The sequence below is a fragment of the Vulpes lagopus genome, chromosome 7 (assembly GCF_018345385.1).
Source record: "Vulpes lagopus strain Blue_001 chromosome 7, ASM1834538v1, whole genome shotgun sequence".
Classification (NCBI taxonomy): Eukaryota; Metazoa; Chordata; class Mammalia; order Carnivora; family Canidae; genus Vulpes; species Vulpes lagopus.
The window spans coordinates 58,859,436-58,880,166 of NC_054830.1; the positions used below are offsets into that span (position 1 = coordinate 58,859,436).

The following is a 20,731-nucleotide window of genomic DNA, read 5'->3' on the forward strand; positions in this document are numbered from 1 at the left end:
CTCCCGGTGCATGGAGCCTGCTTCTCCCTCTGCCTGTGTCTCTGCCTCTCTCTCTCTCTCTGACTATCATAAATAAGTAAAAATTAAAAAAAAAAATTAAAAAAAGAAAGAAAGTTCAAAGGAAAAAGGCTGGATTTCGCCAATTCCATAAATTAGTAACCGTGGGCTACAGAAAAAGCTTTATTCAAATCCTTGAAACCTCAACTTGGGAAATAGTCGCCAACCCTATGCAAGAGATCAAACAGGTTCAGACACGGCCTTGACCTCAGGCAGCTCAAGGTCTAAAATAGGAGGCTGCCCGGGACACAGGGATAGCGGGGACCCCGAGGCCGGAGAGCTTCCTCCCTGCCGGGGGAGCCGGCCTCCGAAGGAGCGGCCAGACTTCAAGGGCTCGCGCAGCAGGGTGCTCTAGGCTGACGGGGCGCCCCGACAGCAACACTTCACCCCGCACCCTGGGGCCATCTCCCTGGCACGGTGGGCAAGGAGAGGCGGAAGGTGAAGATGGAAAAGTGAGGTCAGGCAAGGCTCTGAAGGGCCTTGAAGGCCAGGCCAAGGAACCGGGCTCTAACCTGAGAGCAACAGGGGCCGTCCCTCTCGGGTCCCCAAAGCATGGCTTTGGGATTCAGCAGGATGGCTTCATACACAATTTCCCGGTCTATCAGAAACTTGTAAAAAAAAAAAAAAGGGACATTGCCATTTCCATCCTCTGTCCCTCTGCTGAGGCAGCCCCCCAGAGTCCCCCTGGCTACTACAGAAGGCTCTCCTGGACCTCTGAAGCGCCTCGGCCTTAAGTCCCCAGCAGGGCTCACACCAGGGCCCGGGAGAGCCTCCCTCGTATCTCTGGAGGAACCAAGGGTTAAGGACAGTCCGTGTCGGATGGAACCAGAGCCTGGAAGCCCCCCCACGTACTATACCCTTCCCTCTAGGGAGACCCAGGAATCCAGAGGTCTGTGGGCCCCCACCCGAGCCGCCCACGGGTCTCCCCAGAGCGGGGTTACCTTGAGACGGTTCATGGAGGGGGCCCAGCTCCAGGCCTCTCACCCCCAAGGGCTCTGCTTCGCTGCCCTCCTCCGCCTGAGACCCGGGGAGCAGGTGCAGGAGCAGCACGCACGGGGCGAGCAGGCTTGGCTTTACCATCCCTGACACGCCACCCCTGGCTGGGCCTCACTGCAGCTGTCTCCTTCGGTCATCTAGAAAATGGACAGCAGCTTCGACTACTGGTTTACTAGCTTTTGTTATGACAAAGAAAACTTACGGAAAACAAAACCCCTCAAAACCCAAATCTTACAAGGAAGCTTAATAAATAATAATAAAAGGCAGTTATACTGGCTGAGGTACGGGTGGGGGCCTCACACCCTGAGCCCCACCCAGGAAGCACCCAGGGTGCCTTCTGTCAACCTCTAAGGCCCAGGAGAACAAGTGTGGAAATACTGGCCTGGCAGTTCCCTAGGGGCCTTTCTACTTAAGGATGCTCAGCGTCAAAGCTCAGGTGACAAGGTTAGAGCACGGGCTCAGGGCCTAGGTCTCCAATGAGCAGGGCCCCTGAGCCTCCCGATACCTGTCGCGGCCAGGCTAGGGGAGCGTCTGGACCTACTTCCCAGCCACGAGGCTGCGTCTACTACCTACTATGTCCCCGGACCTACCCACATTCACGAAGCCCACTCCCACCTCCTCAGACTCAGGAAAAACAAGTACCATCCTTAGTTTCAAGGAATAACCCTGCTCGTCCCTGAAACTCTATCATTAGCAATCCATCCTCTTGGACAGAGTGCTTGCCAGCCCCCTAGAAGGCGACCCTCGTCCTACGCCTCGGGTGGAGCTCACCATTCCATTCCTCCTCCCGAGAAGCAGGGGAGTAGATCCTGGGCCCTGCAGGTGCAGTGACTGAAGGAGCCGAGGACAAAGTCACCCTCACTGCCACCTCCCCGTGGCCTCCCCACATAACCGTCCTCGCCTTCCCACCCCCTGGCCACCCTGAGGCATGAAGAAGAGACAAGTTCCACCGGGTTCTTGCTCGGCGACCAACCCGCCTCCTCTTCCAGCCTCAGGGCTCAGACCTTCGGCCTCTCAAGTTCCTTAGCGCTTCCACGCTGACAAAGACACAGAATCCAGAGGTGCCTGGAAGCAGAGAGAGGCTCCCCGTCCCCAGAGTGCAGCGCTGCAGGCGGTGGCAGCCGTCAGGAGACACGAAAGCCCCCCCTCAGTCCTCCTCCATGCCCTCCTCCAGCCACTTGAAATAGCGGACATCTCCTTGGTCCACGGGAAGACTGAAGACCTCTGGGATTTCAAAGGGATGCACCAACCTTTGGAAAGAAAGCAGAGCCCGTGAGTGACTATGATTACAATCAGCCTATGCAACTAGGCCCGACTGGAAAGCCTCACGCGACGTGCCCTGCAGCCGCCATCCAGCGCCGACGCCCACCGCCCCGGAGCCTATTTGCCATCTGTCAACAAGGGATGAGTTGGGCCAGATGGCTTCAGAGTCTCACGGTCCTGGGTCCCAATTCTCAGCCTGCCCCTTACAGCTATGGAACTATGGACAGATCACCCAGATCACCTAATTTCTCCAAAGACTCTACAAAGAGAGGATAAAAATTGTCCCTCTGTGACTAGATCGCCAAGGATTAAGTTGAACGGGGCACAGGAAGCACTCTCCTGGTATACTGACCGGCGCTGGGCTCCGGTCTTGCGCCTTCCCCAAACAAGCCACCATCCCCAATACCTCCAGATTCTCTTCACCTAGAAAGTTCTCTGTGGATCACTTAAAAGCCTACCTATCCCTCAAGGCCCAACTCAACCACTGACCTTCTTCAACGGCTCTTCCTTGACCATCCAAACCCACAGGGATCTCTCCTTTCTCTCCGCTTCTTTCACCTGGCCCTCAGCACACAATGCAAGTTTTCTTTACTTCTCAGACCAAATATATACGAGGCCTTGGGCCTCAGTCTCCCATCTGTCAAATGGGGGTGATAATTCCGCTTCCTTTCCAGTTAAAAAGTCACTGTCAAGTTCTCATGAGACAGCATGCTTAGTGAATCACCACACACACACACGTGCTTAAACATTTGGAGTTGGAATAATTTTATCCAGTGACTGAGGATAATGAATTTTCTTATTTTAGGGACACACATTAGTGTACATGTTTGTTTATTCTGGGGTAGGTGTGCAGAGGAAGAGGGAGGGAGAGAATCTCCATGCCCAGTGCAGAGCCTGATGAGGGGCTCAATCCCAGGACCCTGAGATCATGGGTCATGTGCTGAAATCAAGAACTGGATGCTTAACCAAAGGGAGCTACCCAGGCACCCCTACTGTTGTTACTTTAAAAGAACTAAAAACTTTTAACTTCTCAGTTTTAATTTCTAATACAATAAACTTAAATATAACCCACATAAACAAAGCTCCTCTGGGTCCTTGATAATATTTAAACGTGTAAAAGGATCCTGAGTCCAAAATTTGGAGAACCACTATCTCCACTAACCCATGCCACCCTCTCATTGCACAAACGGAGAATCTGAGGGCCAGGTACATGCCTGGGGTCATGTGGGAGGCTGGTGACTAGGCTCCAGGTCTCTTGCCTTTGAAGCTCATTCACTTAGTTCCCAGTGCCTCCCCTGGCTGAGAAGAGAGGCCAGCATTACCTGATATAGCCGGACAGCATGTGGACCTTGGAAGTCTTTGTCTTTATTAGCTGTGAAAGAAAAAAAGTCCCGCTTTAAGAAAGACCTCAGCCCCAGTGCTGCAGCTACTCGTCCACCTGGCCACTCAGGAATAGCACTCCTCCAGGTGACAGGGCACCGGTGCATTCGCAAATTAGCCTAGGGCATCTGTTTTGGGGCAAGAACCTCAGTTGACTGATCTTTGCTCAATTTTAATTGGAACCTGGGAAAAGGCCTTGGTCTCACTCTTCCCATATCAAGGCCCCAACCCCCATTCTCACTCACCAACAGGATCTCAGTGGCTTCTTCGATTTCTCCATTCCAGAAGTATCTGGAAAAGGGAACAAAACCATATTATTATGCTTACAAGATGAGCTCGCTGAGATGACAAACCTGGCCCAATCAAGTGACTTACCAAGGTGGAAACTTTACAATCTTTCCAAGCCCACACAAACATGTCTACATTGGCCAGGTCCCCAAAGGTCATCTAGTCCAACCACTCTAATGCATGCTTCTAGCAGCTGCCCGAACGTTCCTGGGGGTGAGAGGCTCACCGTCTCTTAAAGAAGTCCATCAATCTACCTGCACAGCTAGTCCCGGGATGCTGACGTATTTTGATGAGGGAAATGGAATAGACCAGAATTAACTATAGTGAGGGTGTCAATGAAATGAAAGGGAGAAAACACAGAGACAGCTTGTCACATCAGCCAACGCCTCAAAGTTTTCCAGAGAATTCAAAAGCAGTGGGAATTATTTTCTTTGATATCCCTAGGAGGCTTACTCAGGGATGGAATGCCCAGTCGGACTTTTTTGCTAATAGCAAGCCGACTAATTTAAACAAAGACTGTGCAGACAAGATTCACTATTTCTAAACTACAGCTTTTTCCTCGCTTCTCCATACACAGCCTACTTTTGCTTTTGTTGGTTGATATAAATCCCCTAGTTGACTTCCTCTGAATATAAATTAACAGTGAACTGTTCATTAAGCAAATGCCTTTGAGTTGCTCTTTGACAATCTCCCATTAGTTCAGTGCTCTTCCTACCAGCCGGGGCCTGACCCAGCAGTCCACACACCCTTCCACAGGCGATAGCAAAACTCACAGCGAGGATGCCTTGGGCAGGATGTTCACAGAGGCAGCCAGCTTCTTATCCAAGACAGCCCTACAACAGAACGAGGGACCGTCACTGGGGTAAGTACCCAACATCTTAAGGAACAAGGGACGGGACTTCCTGGGAATTACCCAGGAAACCATAGTCTACGCAGATAACCATTTAGAGCGCCTCTCCCTCCTCAAACCAACTCATCGCATAACCACCATGCACAGACACCTAAAGACAGCGCTGCTCATTAGTCCTTCTGGGTGGGGAGAAAAGGAAGGAAGCGGCTACGGCAAGATGGTTTTAAGGACAGGCCCAGTCTGCTTGGAGAAGGGGAACTGATTAACACTGGACACAGGACACAGACCTGGATTCCACTCCCGACCCTGCAGTGCATGGCTGTGTGACCCTAACCATGTTCTTTCTTTCATCCCAAGAATAAGTATTTGAGCACATATCGGAGACAGGCCTGCCCCCTCACTCAAGCTGACTGTCCTGCTGCACAGTAACGGGCCGGTTCAGTCAGCGGTTTCCAACCTTTCACCATCATTCCTTCCTACCACCGTCTTCTGCTTTTGTCTCCCAGGTATGTATCAGGCTGACACCCCCTACTTCTGATCTACAGATAGCCACGTGACCACACAGAACAGCTAACGCCAAGGAGAGGCAAAAAACCCCACATCATATCTTGTGTTTGGCAAATATAGGCTCTTTTCATCTCTTTTCATGGAAAGGTTTCTACCATGGTCCTAAGAGCACAGTCACCACTCTGCAGACCTCTAGGATATCTCTGAACAGACCACAGGTTGGAATTCCTGGTGTGATGTTCCGATTCCTGTGCAGAGCCCCAGCAAAAACAGTCAAACGTGCCTGAATTAGTGCAGGTGTCACGGAAACAGGAGCACCACCAAATCACCCACACAAAGGACATTCCCAAGCATCAAAACTGGAAGCCCTCGGAAGCAGGCAGGCCCTGACAAACCTTTCTCAGGTCTCTGTTCTCTGAAATGCTTGGACTCAGCCAGATAAACCTCATCTGAGCCCTGCTCACCCATCCCGCCTGTCCTCAGCTGCTGCCAAGAGAACTGACCTACTTTCTCTTCCATGAGTTCCAGGCTCAACAGTGCTCTATTTAAGGCCCCACCTTAATGTGGCATTCCCCTGGAAAGTTCCAGAGCTAAAGAAATCCCTGACTGTAAGGAGAGGCACATGGCACAAATCTGTTTAAGCAACTGTGGCAAGTCTTACTCAATTGTCCACTGAGAAATTACACTTTATTGCTCCTGAAGGTGGTGAGGAAACACAAGGAGGGAGTTAAACCTTTAAAAAGAATAATCCCATTGTCTCAAAGACCCAGAATGTGGAGTCCCTGGTGCAATCACAGCAGCCTGTCCACAGGTCAAAGACTAGAAATATGGAGGACTGTGTTATTCAAAAAGACCCTATGACCAAAGAAACCAAACAAAAACAAAAACAAAAAACCAGAGAGCGTGAGGGCAGAAGAGAGCACATCAGCTGAGAGCACGCGCACGCGCACACAGACACAGATGGGAGCCGGAGCCCTCACGCTCAGCAGAGGAGAGCACAGGATGGAGACGTGCAGAGCTTCTAGGGCCTCGAGAAACCGCACGGTTCAGACTAGTAAATCACAGGCCACTTAACATGGTTATGCTCTCTACAACGTTTTTAAAAAGTCTTTATTTTGTTACTAATATTTATTATCAGGATATTTCACACTCAAAAAATACAGATTATCTAGCTTCTCACTAGAAAATGAGTCTTGTGACATGAGAACCACAGTCCTCCAAGGTCACATTTAACTAGAGCGGAGCAGTGGCCGCTCCCCTGAGGCGTGACACCCGCGTCTCAGGTCCACACAGTTCCCACTGCCCTCCTCCATTCCAACACACAGGAAGACCCAGGGCTGCTATCCACCATCACCCGCCCTCATGACACCCCAGCCCACCTGGCTCACTGAGGGGCCTGCCTGTAGGTTTACGTGTTTATACCCACTGTGATCCACTTCCCTCGACATACAGGAGATCGAAGCCCAGAGAAGGTCACGGGTGGAGTTGCCACCAGAGAGGACACTAGAATCCAGGTCTCCTGACTCCACATTCAGGATTTTCACCCTGGCCCCAATAAGAGATTATTTCTAGTTAATTCTTTAAGAATGCATCTGTCAACAAAGAGATGTAAGAACCTGCCAGGAACCAGAACTGAACTGACCCAGGACTCGGAGCCAGCAGACTAACTCTAGAGCACCCGGAGAAGACAGGCTGGTCCGGAGTGAAGAGCCCGGCCTCAGTGCTGGTTCTGTAGCTAGGCTGGGCTTCCCGCCCGCTCCTGTTGAGGGGGCCTCCCCACTACGTACCGCTTACTCTCCTTCTATAAATCCTGGAAACTAAACCTGTCTGCCTCTTTTCTATCAAAGCCATTAATAAAAAAAAAAATACTAGACAAAACAGGTTGAGTGAGAGCTCACCAGCCATATCCCTAACGGCTCCACTTCAGACTTGCAGCTCAGGCAGGTGGGCCACACAGACACTGCAGCCTCACCTAGAGACCACAGCAAATACTCTCGACTCAGCCGTGCCCACCCACACTAAGAACACACTATGCACTAGCGACGACAAGGAAGCCCCAAGGAAGAAAAGGGCACCCTGAGGCACAAAGGGCAGTGTGCAGGGGACCTGCCACAGGACCTGAGAGCAACAGACCCTGTCTGGAGACGGCGGGAGCCACAGCAGGCAGCAACCTGGAGGCAACCGTCAAGGTGAGTAGGGGCAATGCTGCAGCAGGAGGCGGGCCCCCGAAATCTCCCAGCGCCCAGGCAGCACTCACGGGGTGTCTGTCACCATGCAGGAGCGCTAAGTGTGCCAGGAGGGCAGTTTCTAGGGGTCCCCAGCCCTCACCCACACTGAAAACAGTGCTGCATGATGCCAGTTCCTGGTAGCAGCTGTGCACCTCCCAAGCATGACTACAAAGAGAGAGGTCACGATCACAAAGTAACTGGGGCAGGTCAATAACCAAGAGAGACAAAAAACGGAGCAAATAGTAGAATTTACACAAGAAAAGCAGTTCATGAAGCATTCAAAACCAAGACTTCAAAATAAGTATGAGTACTTAAAGTGGCTGGGAGCAAATCTTCCGAGTTTTCACCACACACACGCGCGCGCACGCACACACACACGGTAAGTACAGGAGGTCACGGACGGCTACCTAACTTTACTGTGGTCGCCATTAGGCAGCACCTAAGCCCCTTCACCATACCTGGCAATCTCTCTGGCAATCTGCTCGTTGGGACAGTTCACAAAGACGACGGAATAAGTGCCGGAGACATAGCTGCCGGTGACAGCTGAGTGGAGCTGCAGGCTAAGGGTCCTGAGCATGGGGTATGACACGAAAGAAGCTGTCAGGATCTACATGGCAGGGAAAGAAAAGCACAGGTAAGCAGCGACATGGCCAATTCACAATCTGCCCACTCAAGCAAATTGGAACCAGGGCTAAGCATCACTTTTTCAGCCCCATTCCCCATCCACAAAATAATTCCTGGTATCTCTATTGAGCTTTAGCACTTAAATAAAATTTTTGTGCCCAAATATTTTCCTCTACATTTTGCAGGTGATAAAAAAAAAATGGAGAAATCAAGATCACATAGCTTGTAATTGGCAAAGGCACGATTAGGAACCAAGTCTGGATGAGCAGAAATCCATTCTTATTGGACAAAACCGCTGTTGGAGGTAATGCCAACTGAAATCCACTGAACTGCTGTCATCCTATGGGGATTATTAGGAATGATAGGCTCTTACGTCTATTGACATTGTAGGGAGCTAATTTGCCCTCCACTCACGTGTGTCTGTGCAGGCCCCGTGGGTAGTCCAGGCGTAACGGGAGCCTAATTCGAGGTAACATAACCTGTGCTGCTATAACTGAGAGGTGGTGGGACCTACAGGAAGGCTGTACCTGAGGGAGCAGAAAAGGCTTCAGAGAAGAGGTACCATCTAAGTTGGATTTGAAATAATACGTAGGTTTACAAGAGGAGAGAGGGAGGTACTCCTAGTAAACGGTAACGTGTACTAGCTCAAGGTGCTTAAGGACGGATGAGCTATGGAGCCTAACCCGCAGGAATAATACCAGGGGTGAATGAGCCGGGCTAGCCTTATACAGAAAAGGGGCAGAGAGAGGAGCCAGAGGTTTGTATCATGAGACAGGCTGCTTTCAGAGGCTTTCTAAGGAGGGGACTATTAAACACGGTCAGGCTGAGCAGAGAGCAGAGTAACGGGACAGACAGAGGAGTGACCAGAAGGCAGCCGAGGGAGATTTGGGCAACAGACCTTAAGATCTCGAGCAAAGAAGATGGCAGCGATAACGTGAGAGCAAAAGACGCTCGAGATAACAATTGTTCTTACTATTTTAATGATAAACATTTAAAATAAGAGGAACTAGACACAACTGGAGAACAGCTTCCATTCCAGGGCTCTCTACTGGCGGGAGGCCGCGGAGCCAGTAGCAGGATAGAGACAACTTTCGAGGAGGCCCACGGTGACTCAGGCCAGGCTGAACAGAAGGGCGCTTCCCCGCGCCCCCCCCCCCCCCCCGGCTCCAGCCTCACTCAAATAAGCCTCTGTCCTCCCACTCCTCCCACGTTACTGCCTGGGGCCTGGCTCCTACTTCTTGGCAGGGCCTGAGCAGCGTTTTTATGTTTGGAGCCTCAGTCTGACTAGAGGCCTGTCTGGGCAGGGTTGCTCATTCCCTCCTACTACCTCCACCAACACCTCCAAGTCAAAATACCAGTCCTCGGAACTACACCGGTGACCGTGCAAGAACAAAAGAACCACACTTTTCAGGGAAGCTTTTATTGCACGTGTTTTTTAATGACTACTTAATTGACTGTAAGGAAAAAAATAAAAGCACTAGAGAGCAGGATTTAGATCCTAGTGCGGGCACTGCTAACTGCCTGTGGCCTCTGACAAGGTTAGGGGATTTCCTCTCCCTTCTGTAACTGCCATCTAGAGAATGCGGATTCTGATGCTTCTGCTGCCTACCTCAGAGTTGCCCTGGGTTCAAACCAGGTAGGAGAAAGACTCTGTAATCACTAATCCAATACAGAAAGGACCGTGCTGTGCTCATCACTGCATCCTCAGAGCAGTTCATGGCACACAGCAGGTTCACCATAAATACTTGTAGACCGGTGAATTAATCCACCAGCAAGGTGTGGTTATTAAGACTAAACAGTGAAGGAGTCACCCACTGCTGGCTTCGAGCAGAGAACTGAACGTGCTGGAACACTGTAAGTCTCCAACAACTCTAATGTGGCGTCTGGCACAGACTCCAGACAAAAGGGGCAGTGGCCTGTCCCCCAACCAAAAAGCCGTTCCTAAGGAGGACCTCGGACATTTCGGCCAGTAGGAATCAGTGGAAAACGGAGCTTACAGGACCAACTACCAACTCACCTAAGATGTACTGAAACTCTCAGAGTCAAAATGCTAAGAGGTGAATGGGCCCTCAGGTATCTAGATGACCCCGTACTTCACAAACAAGGTTAACTGAGACAGAACATACAGAAACTCTGGACAGAACCAAGACTTGATTGCAAGGCTCCTGCATCCCGTTCTGGATTCTCTGAACTGCAGTGAGCATGACCAGGAATGGGTTTAGGGGAATCACTCAGCTTCACATACTCCAGTGGTCGCCCCTGGGGGACATCTGACAACGCCTGGAGACAATTCTGACTGTCGCACTGGGAGGAGATACTCCTGGCATCTAGCAGGTAGAGGCCAGGGCTGCTGCTCACGCCCTTCCGTTGTGCCGCTGATCACGGTGAAGCAGAGAGAGCTGTTTACACGTTCCCCCATCAGGCATGAGCTCTTCAGCCTCAGTCATTTCCACGTACCCAGGACTTTCCCACCCTTGACAGGGAGTGTACAGGTTCCAGAGATGTTTGTGGACCTAGCAACAATGTACCAGAAGCACGAGAGGCCGGTCTGGAGCCAAGGGTGCACTACAATATATTCTAGGACATATTCTGTGACATTCTATGAGCACAAAATTGATGGAAAATATACACATCATGATATTCCCCAAAAGAAACATTATAACAGAAAAATATTTAGTATAATTTTTGAAGTTTTTATAACATTTTCATACTTACCTTTCACTATACACTTTTTCTAATTTTACATTCTTTTAAAATATTGAATGTATCCTTTTGGTTCATATCTCATTGTCTTTTCTTTGGTGCTGCAATATTTACATAGCTTTTAAGAGATTACGATGGACTTTATGATCTGTGTTAAGGTAGAAGGGGCCTCAGAGGGATCCCTGGGTGGCACAGCGGTTTAGCACCTGCCTTTGGCCCAGGGTGCGATCCTGGAGACCGGGGATCGAATCCCACGTCGGGCTCCGGGTGCATGGAGCCTGCTTCTCCCTCTGCCTGTGTCTCTGCCTCTCTCTCCGTGTGACTATCATAAATAAATAAAAATTTAAAAAAATCTTTTAAAAAAAAAGGGGGGGCCTCAGAAACCACCCAGTGGTTCTAACCTTGTAATTGACCTAATTTTAAGGAACCTGTGATACTCTGGAATTGAGTGCTACGCTGTGTTTATACATTTTCCTTGGGTACAAATCCAGAACTTTCACACACTCAGACACACACACAAATAGATTATACAGTTCCAAAAAGGTTAAGAGCCACTGATTTGTGCCAACTTTTCAGATGAGGAAGGTAAGGGCCACAGAGAAGAAATCACCCAAAAGTGGGCAGCAAGACTTCTGACCGTCTCCTCTGGTTCTTTCCACCTCCCGCTCGACCCCCACCACCGCTGCCTCCACCACCACTGGCGGGACTACTGTGGCCACTTCCAATTTTAACATTTTAAGATATTTCAGAGATGAGAAAACAAAAGTCTTCCCCAAATGCAGGAAACTGAGATGGTGACTGCAAGAGAAAGAGAAGACTCTACCCTGCGACCCTTAGATGAGAACTCGCCAGCAGGCACCCTTCAGCCCCCGGACCATCCAGGCAATGAGAGGCTGCCCCTCACTCCTCCTCACAGGCTGGGCAGGGAAGGGTTGCTGCTCATCCTCAGAAGCACACTATGCTCTCCAGGACACAGGTGTCTCCAGGGATGGCCCCTGCCACCGCCTCCCTGCCTGCTCCCAGCTCAAAATCCCAGAAGTAAAAAAAAGAAATGCACCTTCTTCCCTCAATATCCAGGTTAGAGGTTTAGGGGAGAGAGGGTTCCGAGTCAGCAGGGGCACTCACCAGGAGGCACGTAAGGACGGAGGGCCGCAGGCTGCCTGGCAGAGGGCACCGTGAGCCCAGCCTGTCCATGGCGTCGCCGGGACTTAGTAGCACAACCTAGCAAACTCGGGCTGGGCTGCAGGCTGATGGGCGGGCACCGGGGCCTCCACGGCCCTCTCCCCTCACCACCTGCTGCCTGCCCCACTGCCCAGCCAGGCCCCAGCCAGGCTGGCCCGGGAGGGTGGGGGGAGCGCAGGGAAGGAGGGAGTAATTCTCACTAGGCGGTTCTCTTCCTAGAAACAAAAACCCAAACACCACAGGCGGACCTACAACCCCTGCAAAAATACTAATTTTCCCTTCCCGTTGTAACAACAAAAAAAGGTAAGATCCCCACAAGTGCAGATAAAAAGATCTACGTTTCTTAGATACGTAAAACTTCCAGAAACCATGGCACACAAATGCTAATACACATACACAAAACTCTTCCACTTCATAGGGGCCCATCCTGCCAACAGAAACAAGTGAAGCACACATGCACACACGCATGCGCACCCCCACACCTACACACACAGCTGCCTTCCTATCCCCCCAGCACCTCCTCCTCCCAGGATCTCCCATCTAATTCTCCTTGGCTTAAAATACTCTTGTTCCCACCTGCTCTCCCGATGAACTCATTCATCTTTCTAGGCCAGCTGCTCTGAGCAGCTTTCTGCAGGGTTAATCCCACAGTCCTCTATTTCCCCTAAGGCACTTGGTACACACTTGTTGCCGCACTCAACATGAGCAACTATGGAGAGCTGCAAACAAACAAGAAAAGCAGCAAGCTAATGACTGGCTGTTGCCCTTCGGGAATGCAGAGACCACTGTTGCCAGGGTGTGCAATTTTTTAATCCAGCTTTTTTATGTAAAATATCTTAATTTTTAAATATTTCTGGGGCAGGGTAAGGGACTGAGTACACAAGGACACAAGTGAACTTTTTTAACTTAAGGAAAATGTTCTATATCTTGATGGTGGTAGTGGTTACACAAGTGTTTAAAAAAAACTGAACAAACTATACACTTAACATTGGTGAACTGTACGTACACAGAACCTTAACGAGCCGGGGAAATGTTGTGTGCTGGGGAGACGAAACAAAACACATCTGTTAGCCAAATCTGGCTTGCAGGCTGCCAGTTCACAGCCTTTGTGTTTATTTTAATTGTCTGTTTACTGTCTGTCTCATTCCTTGGGACTCTAAACTTCTTAAAGGCCCACCCTTCCAGCAGCGTCTGACAAAGCAGTAATCAGCTGCAGCCCTCGTCTTATCATTTACATGGTTAGCAGTGAAGACTCGGGCCAATTCCCTAACCTCTCTGAGCTCTGGCGGGCGAGGGCTGGTAAAGGAAGGGCTAGTATCACCTCCACGGGTCTAAAGTATCTAGTATCTAGTATCTAAAGTATCACCTCCACGGGTCTAAAAACAAAATTCACATAAGAGCGTCAGCTTTTCAAAAGCACGCAGTTTCAGGACTCCTGGCTGGCTAAGTGGCAGTGCATGCGATTCTTGATCTCAGGGTTTTGAGTTCAAGTCCCATGTTAGGTGTAGAGATTACTTGAAAACAAAGCCTTCTAAAAGACAAGCCAACAAAAAATAAATGCAAGTAATCTCAAACTACCATGGTCAACCCAGAAAAATCTCCATTTGTGATTGAAGAACTCGGTGTCTGTGGAAAAACTGGGTTAGAGAAAATGAGGCTGTGGTCCTAAGAAAACCTTTCTATCCAAAGTCCAGGAAAATCAAGACTGTAATCTTTTATACCTATTACATTAGTAAGACATGCAGCCACTGTTAATGACCATTTACCTTAGATCCTGAGATGATTTCCTGAGATGATGTCCCCAAGTTTAGCACAGGACCCCACACAGCATATGCTCAATAAATGTCTGTTGAATGACTAAATGATACGGATGTGTGGCTGGTGATGGTAAGGATGGTCATGATGAAGGTGGATGTTGGGGCAACAAGGGAAGAATGGCAAGACATGAGCTATCATTTGGAGGGAACTGCCTCTGGATTCTCTTCTTCCTTTAACTCAGGCACTTCTACTCTCTCCAGATTCAATTCCAGGGTTAGATTCCAAAAGTCCAACTCTGCATTTATGACTTTGGCAGATTCTTCAGATATAGTAAGAGTCTCCGTGCCACTGCCAGAGGGTCCAGGATCTTCTTCTGGAGGCTTCTTATCCCCCCTCTTTCCCTCTACCTTCTCCTCGTTATGGGATTCAGATTCAGAGTTAGGCTCAGATTCAGATTCAGACTCCCCTTCAGACTCTGATTCTGTATCCATCTCCTTCGTCCACATTTCCTCCTCTTTGCTCGGGTCATCATTTTCTTTCTTCAACCCCTTTGCTTTATTTTGTAGGTTCTTTTGCACCTCTTTATAAGTATATAACAATTTATTGAAGTCTTTTTTAAAGGCCAAACTTCTGTCCAGGAAAGGATCCATATCAATTGCAGCATCAATGAGGTCTGAGGCCTGGCGTAAGACAGCATTCAATTTCCTCAGATTCATCTTTACCTCCGGTTCCGGGGACTTGTCTTCTTCTGTGTTTACTGACGCAGACTCTCTCTCAGTTATGGCCAAAGCCTGAAACTTGAGCAGCTCGTTAATCTCACCCTCTTGGATGTCAAGGAATTTAAAGTCCATCCTTTTTGCAGACTCTATGATTTTTGCAACTTCTTCATTAGCTCTGGGGAAACACGCATAATCGTTCACAACATCATCCCAAAGTTTCCACCAGGCTTTATTAAGAGCAGCCGGTTTTATGTCATCCATTGCCTCTTTTATCACGACCAAAGCATCAGCAATGTTGTACTGTTGCCACGTTTCTTTCAAAGTAAGACAAGGGTTTTTTTCAATACAGTCGGCAAAGTGGTCGAACATATGCTTGGTGTAGTACCTCCTGAATGCTTCAATTATACCCTGATCCAGCGGCTGAAGGTAGCTAGTGCCTTCCAGAGGGAGAAACACAATATCAACATTAGGGTGAGCAAAGAATAAGGAGTCTGGGTGATTGGGACCCCTGTCCAAAATCAGCAACACCCTGAACTCGAGATTTTTTTCTATCAAATAACTCCGGGCCTGGTGGATGAAACAGTTATGAAACCAGTCCAAAAAGAGGGCCGCGGTTAACGACACTTTGGGGTGCGACCGCCAGAACACAGGAAGGCGCTTCTTGTCTTTTTCCAGAAGACAGGCGGGATTGGGGTCTTTATAAAGCAGCAAGGGCTTGATCATCTTGTCGCCGGCGGCATTGGCACAGAAAATGAGGGAGATCCTGTCCTTGGCCTCCTCCAAGCTCTCGGGGTTCTTGTCCTTTTCCCGGAAGGTACGCGAGGGCATGCACTTCCAGAACAGGCTCGTCTCCTCGGCGTTGAAGACCTGCTGCGGCACGAAGCCCCTGGCCCTGATCAGTCTCTGGACCTGCTTGGAGTACCTGGGCGCCGACTGGGCATCCAGCGGCTCTCCCTCCCCCATCAGCCTCGAGTTCCGCAGGCTGTAGCGGCGCCTGAACTTCTCAAACCACCCCTTGCTCGCATGGAACTTGTCGGGGTTGCCCTTGCCCGTGGTCTCCACCAGCTGCTTGTAAATGCGCCTGGCCTGGCTGCAGATGGCCTTGAGCGTCAGGGGCCGCCCCCCGATGGTCTGGTCCTCCACCCAGAAGGTCAGCGCGGTCTCCATCTTCTCGATGTTGGCGTCGCGGGGGACGCACAGCACCTTGGCGCAGACGGGCGACACGCTCTCCATGCTCGCCCTGATGGCCGCCTCGTTCCTCTTGATGGCGCGCACCGTGGACTCGTGGACGCCGAACAGGCGCCCCACGTCCGTGCTGCTCGCGCCCTCCTCCAGCTTCTCCAGGATCTTCATCTTGTCCTCCAGGGCCATGACCCGCCGCCGCCGCTTCACCCGCGTCTGGCCCGGGAGCAGGAGGCCCACGGCGTCGGCGCCGCCCGGCGAGGCCTCGGCCGCCGCCCAGGCCGCCGCCGCCTCCACCACCGCCGCCCTCGCGGCCGCCGACAGCCTGGCCTTGGGCGCCGGGGGCCGCCCGCGACGCCGCTTGGGCCCGCGGGGGTCCTCATCGTCCCCGCGGCGCTTGCCGGGCATCTGGCGCGCCTCGGCCCGCCGCGGGAGACGCGCACGCCGACCGCACAGCCGGCCCGCGCCCCCCGCCCCCGGTGACGCCCCCGATGACGCCCGGCCGCGACCCCGCTCGGCCCCGGTCTCGCGAGGCTTGGCGGCCCCCGAGCGCGCGCGGCCCGCCGGCCCCACATCGCTATTGGCGCGGCCGGGCGCGGCCGGCGGGCCCGGCCGGAACCCGGGGGGCGGGGCTGCGCCCTGGCGGATCTCGCGAGGCTTGGCGGCCGCGGGGGCAGCCGGCGGGCCCGGCCGGAACGCGGGGGGCGGGGCTGCGCCCTGGCGGGCCTCGCGAGGCTCGGCGGCCCCACGTCGCTATTGGCGCGGCCGGAACGCGGGGGGCGGGGCTGCGCCCTGGCGGATCTCGCGAGAGCGGGAGCGGGAGCCGCAGCCGGAGCCGGACCCCCGCGGGAGGGCGCCATGGCGGCCCAGGCGCTGGCGCTGCTGCGGGAGCTGTCGCGGCTGGAGGCGCCGCTGGAGGAGCTGCGCGCGCTGCACTCGGTGCTGCAGACCGTGCCGCTGGGCGAGCTGCGGGCGCCGGCGGCGGAGCTGCGCCTCGGCCCGCTCTTCTCCCTGCTCCACGAGGACCATCGGTGAGCCGCCCCCGGCGCGCGGCGGAGCGGCCCGGCTGTGCCCCGTGGGGGAGGCCGCGGGAGTCGGCGAGCCGGCGGGAGGGCCCCGGGCCGGAGCCCCGGAGGCGGGACGTGCAGCGGGGCGGGCTGCCCGCCTGGGGGGCGCCCGGGCTCGGCGGCGGAGCGGCTGCCCGCGGCCCGGCCGTGGCCCCGCGACCCCGCGACCCCGTGACCCCGTGACCCCGGCCGCGTCGGGCCCCGCAGGGCGCCGGTGCCCCTCCGCCTGGCTCTCGGGAACAGACAGACAGACAGACAGACGACGTCTCTTAAAAGCCGGGGGGGGGGGGCGATCTTCTTGCAACCTGGCAAGATCCCGTCCACGTTATGAATGTTCGTTCTCTCCGGCCTCTAGACCTCGAAGCAGCAGGTCGGCTCGCCCCCAAAATGTGCCGTTTAGGGAGGGAAACGCGCAACAGGGGCAGCGGGAAAACTGGAAACAACCGAGATACCCATTACCAGGGGCTGGAGGCCCACGATTTCCGGCCCTGTGCGGCTCTGAGAAAAATCGCGGTAGATCTCTATGCGCGGACACGGAAAAATCTCTTAGTGCGTGTTGTTGGAGAAGAAGGAACGTTGCAGCAGTTTATGATCCCGAAATGGGGCGTATTTTTTTTTTTTTTTTAATATTTCAGGCCCCCTCGCCCCATCCCCCTACACAGGCTGGAGTAACACTGACCATGTGGGAGGAGCCGCAGATATAGAGGTCGGGCTTGGCCTGGCGACTTTTCATTCTATGCACATCTGTACTGTTTGATTAAAAAGCTCCTTTTTTTTTTAATTTATTCATGAGAGAGAGGCAGAGACACAGGCAGAGGGAGAAGCAGGCTCCATGCAGGGACCTGATGCAGGACTTGATCCCAGGACCCCAGGGTCACGCCCTGAGCTAAAGGCTGATGCTCAATTACTGAGCCACCCAGGTGCCCCCTTTTCTGTGTCCTTTATTTCAGGCCCTCGTTTTCTCCCTCTTGCTAGGTCTCTTGCATTAGTCTGACTCATTACCTTGAAGCTTCCTTGTCCAGCATGTTTTTCCCACACAGCAACCACAGTTAACTTCTTAGGTCATTTGTCTCAAATATTTTCCATGGTTTCCCATTGTCTGCAGTGTAAAATCATGACTACTTTTCCTGGCATTTGGGCCCTTACAGTATATTTCCATCCTACTTTTCCAGCCTCTCTTTTCCCTCCATCCTCTACAAATATTTCATCTGCTTCAGCTACCGTGTGGCACCATTTACTTTCCCTTGTGCATGACTTGGCACTTTTCCTAACTTTGTGCATGCCAATCCTTCTAACTGAAACGCCCTCCCTCTCCAAATTCCTTCATTCTTTAAAGCTCAGGTAAAGTGCTGTCACCTCCAAAAAGTCTCATTTGGCCACTCTAGTTTCAAGTGACTGGTCCTCAGATCTCCTGAGAGACATTGTCACATTATCATTATTTCTGCTAATGATGCTTGACCCTGTTGCATTATGTTATGATTCTTTCCATGTTTGCTTCTAGTTGGATAATTCTTTGAAGGCAGGGGATATTTCTTTGTTCATCTCTGCATCCCTCCTATAGTGCTGCACATTTTCCATTTGGGAAGATGAAAATGTTCTAGAGGTGGTTGATGGTGATGCTTGCCCAACAATGTGAATAAACTTTGATACACAGAGCTGTATAATTAAAAAATGGTTTAAAAAAATGGTTAAAATAGTAAAGAAGCCCATATCCATGAACAGACGCTCCTCCCCCTTCCTCCTCTCTGCCCCTCCCCCAGCCCCTAACAACCAGGAATCTGTTCTCTGTCTCTGTGGATTTGTCTGTTCTGGACATTCATATAAGTGTAATCATCATCAAAAAGCTTTTTATGGGGGATCCCTGGGTGGCGCAGCGGTTTAGCGCCTGCCTTTGGCCCAGGGCGCGATCCTGGAGACCCGGGATCGAGTCCCACATCGGGCTCCCGGTGCATGGAGCCTGCTTCTCCCTCTGCCTGTGTCTCTGCCTCTCTCTCTCTCTCACTGTGTGCCTATCATAAATAAATAAAATAAAAATTAAAAAAAAAAAAAGCTTTTTATGTCCCGCTTCTTTTAGAGTAATATTTCCATACTTCATCCGTGTTGTATAATATCCCATTGTATGATTAAACTAGGTTATGTTCATCCACTCATTAATTGCTGGACATTTGGGTTCTTTCTATTGCTATGAATATCCACATACGAATTCTTGTGTAGATATATGGTTTCAGTTATCTTGGGTATAAACACTGTTAATTACTTCCTTAGGTTCCTTAGTTATACAAAGTGGAATCCCAAAGTTAAAAAAGTTATGTCCATTTTTAAGGTTTTTTACATCTATTGCTTAATCAACTTTTATATTTTTAAAGATTTTATTTATTCCTGAGAGACACACAGAGGCAGAGACACAAGGAGAGGGAGAAGCAGCCTCCCTGCGGGGAGCCCAATGTGGGGCTCGGTCCCAGGATCCCGGGTTCACACCCTGAGCCAAGGGCAGACACTCAACCGCTGAGTCATCCAGGTGCCCCTTAATCAACTTTTAGAAAAGTCAAATCACTTTAATTGTATATTCCTGTTAATAGTATATGAGTGCCTGAGCTATTTACATGTACTGCCCATTAGGAGAAAAGAAAGTGATTCTTGAAATACCTTCTATATCCACAACTGGTAGTCAGCAAGTTCTGATTAATTCATATCTTTAATTCCTCATGAATCTTTTCCCGCCTCTCCATCTCTTCTTACTACACTGTTTCACTCCCTCACCACCTGCCTTCTAACGGAAAAATTATTTCTCTAACTAATACAGAATAATTTCCTCAAGGCAGATCTCATCAGTTACTTTCTGTTTAAAACTACTTCGTGGCTTGCCATTGCTTTCTGGAAAAAGTCTGAATTCTGTAGATGATAAAAAAAGACCCCATCAGAGTCTGGCTTCTGTGCATCTTTCCTGTTTCATTTCTCCCTGTTCATACCTCCCCTTTTACCTTACCCCACTTCTCTCCCATTCTTTTTTTTTTTCTTCTCTCCCATTCTTACCCCAGTTATATGGAGCTCCCTGTACTTCTTGAATGTATAACACTACCTCATTCCTCTACCCCTTCATCTCCTTCTACCTGGAACACCTTTGTCTTTCTAGATAATTCCCACTTTTTCTTAAAATTTAGTTCAGCTATTACCCCTCTGGGAGGGCTCCTTGATCCCTGTGTTCTTTTTTGAGCTCCCAGAATTTCCAACCCTAACCTATAATATTTACCCACCTGAATTATAGTTGCCTTTCTGTTTTTCTGTATTTTCCATTAGACTGAGCTCGTTGAGGCTAGAGAATATATATTATCCTTCTTTGTAGTACCAGTACAGGTATGGCACATAATAGGTACTTAATAAATGTTTAATAAATTAGTAGAAGTTAGTATTTTAAAGGAAGTCTGGTGTGGAAGAGACCTTCATTGAGCCAGGCTTCAGGTTGTTACTTCGTACCTGGCAGGACACAAACTAATGAGACCTATGACATTTCCTTTAGGGAACAGACCACTTTGTGTGTATCCATTCTGGAGAGATTGCTCCAAGCTATGGAGCCGGTTCACATAGCCCGGAACCTCGGAGCTGACCTTCAGAAGGGACTGACTCACCCCGATGATTCCGTAAAAATTCTGACTCTATCCCAGGTATGAAATTTTACTAGCACATAATAAGGACACTAACATTTAGTGACCGCCTGCTCTGGACCAGGCTCTGTGTTGGGTGCCAAAGACAGAGAGACAAAACATGATCTCTCTGTATCCCTAGGAGGTGTCTCGTCTATTCTAGTGTGCATAGCTAACTATAAGCAGGAGCATCCAGGCTAAAGTAAGGGGTTCTAGTAAGTATTGTCTGAAATACTCAGTCATCAAATGCTGACTGAATTCCTTGTACATGCCAGGCATTGTATCA

General features: G+C 50.8%; 3 protein-coding genes across 3 annotated transcripts in view; 1 reads left to right on the forward strand and 2 right to left on the reverse strand.

Annotated features, from left to right (window-relative positions):
* LOC121495159 (tigger transposable element-derived protein 1-like) lies at nucleotides 1-16,597 on the reverse strand. Its single transcript, XM_041762432.1, has 5 exons — nucleotides 16,544-16,597; nucleotides 13,845-16,490; nucleotides 4,758-4,817; nucleotides 3,942-3,987; nucleotides 1-2,303 (listed from the first exon to the last, which is right to left on the reverse strand). Exons 1-2 carry the CDS (start codon nucleotides 16,595-16,597, stop codon nucleotides 14,031-14,033), a joined length of 2,514 nt encoding a protein of 837 aa, XP_041618366.1. The 3' UTR covers nucleotides 1-2,303; nucleotides 3,942-3,987; nucleotides 4,758-4,817; nucleotides 13,845-14,030.
* Nucleotides 2,201-12,090, reverse strand: LOC121495158 (protein CutA homolog). Its single transcript, XM_041762431.1, has 6 exons — nucleotides 12,022-12,090; nucleotides 8,028-8,176; nucleotides 4,758-4,817; nucleotides 3,942-3,987; nucleotides 3,639-3,688; nucleotides 2,201-2,303 (listed from the first exon to the last, which is right to left on the reverse strand). Exons 1-6 carry the CDS (start codon nucleotides 12,088-12,090, stop codon nucleotides 2,201-2,203), a joined length of 477 nt encoding a protein of 158 aa, XP_041618365.1.
* The window catches only part of PSMD5 (proteasome 26S subunit, non-ATPase 5), a 17,388-nt gene continuing 13,220 nt past the window's right edge, over nucleotides 16,564-20,731 (forward strand). Inside the window, exons 1-2 of the mRNA XM_041764147.1 lie at nucleotides 16,564-16,768; nucleotides 20,322-20,466. Coding sequence (XP_041620081.1) covers nucleotides 16,596-16,768; nucleotides 20,322-20,466 — 318 coding nt within the window. The 5' untranslated portion in view covers nucleotides 16,564-16,595. The remainder of the gene's footprint in view (nucleotides 16,769-20,321; nucleotides 20,467-20,731) is intronic.

Coding starts and splice junctions, on each gene's coding strand:
- LOC121495158 (XM_041762431.1), bottom strand. CDS start 12,090: ATGGACAGGCTGGGCTCACGGTGCCCTCTGCCAGGCAGCCTGCGGCCC. Junction 8,177..12,021: donor CCGTCCTTACGTGCCTCCTG/GTGAGTGCCCCT, acceptor CCTGCCATGTAG/ATCCTGACAGCTTCTTTCGT. Junction 3,988..4,757: donor CTGCCCAAGGCATCCTCGCT/GTGAGTTTTGCT, acceptor TCCCTTTTCCAG/ATACTTCTGGAATGGAGAAA.
- LOC121495159 (XM_041762432.1), bottom strand. CDS start 16,597: ATGGCGCCCTCCCGCGGGGGTCCGGCTCCGGCTGCGGCTCCCGCTCCC. Junction 16,491..16,543: donor CGGCTCCCGCTCCCGCTCTC/GCGAGATCCGCC, acceptor CCGCGCCAATAG/CGACGTGGGGCCGCCGAGCC.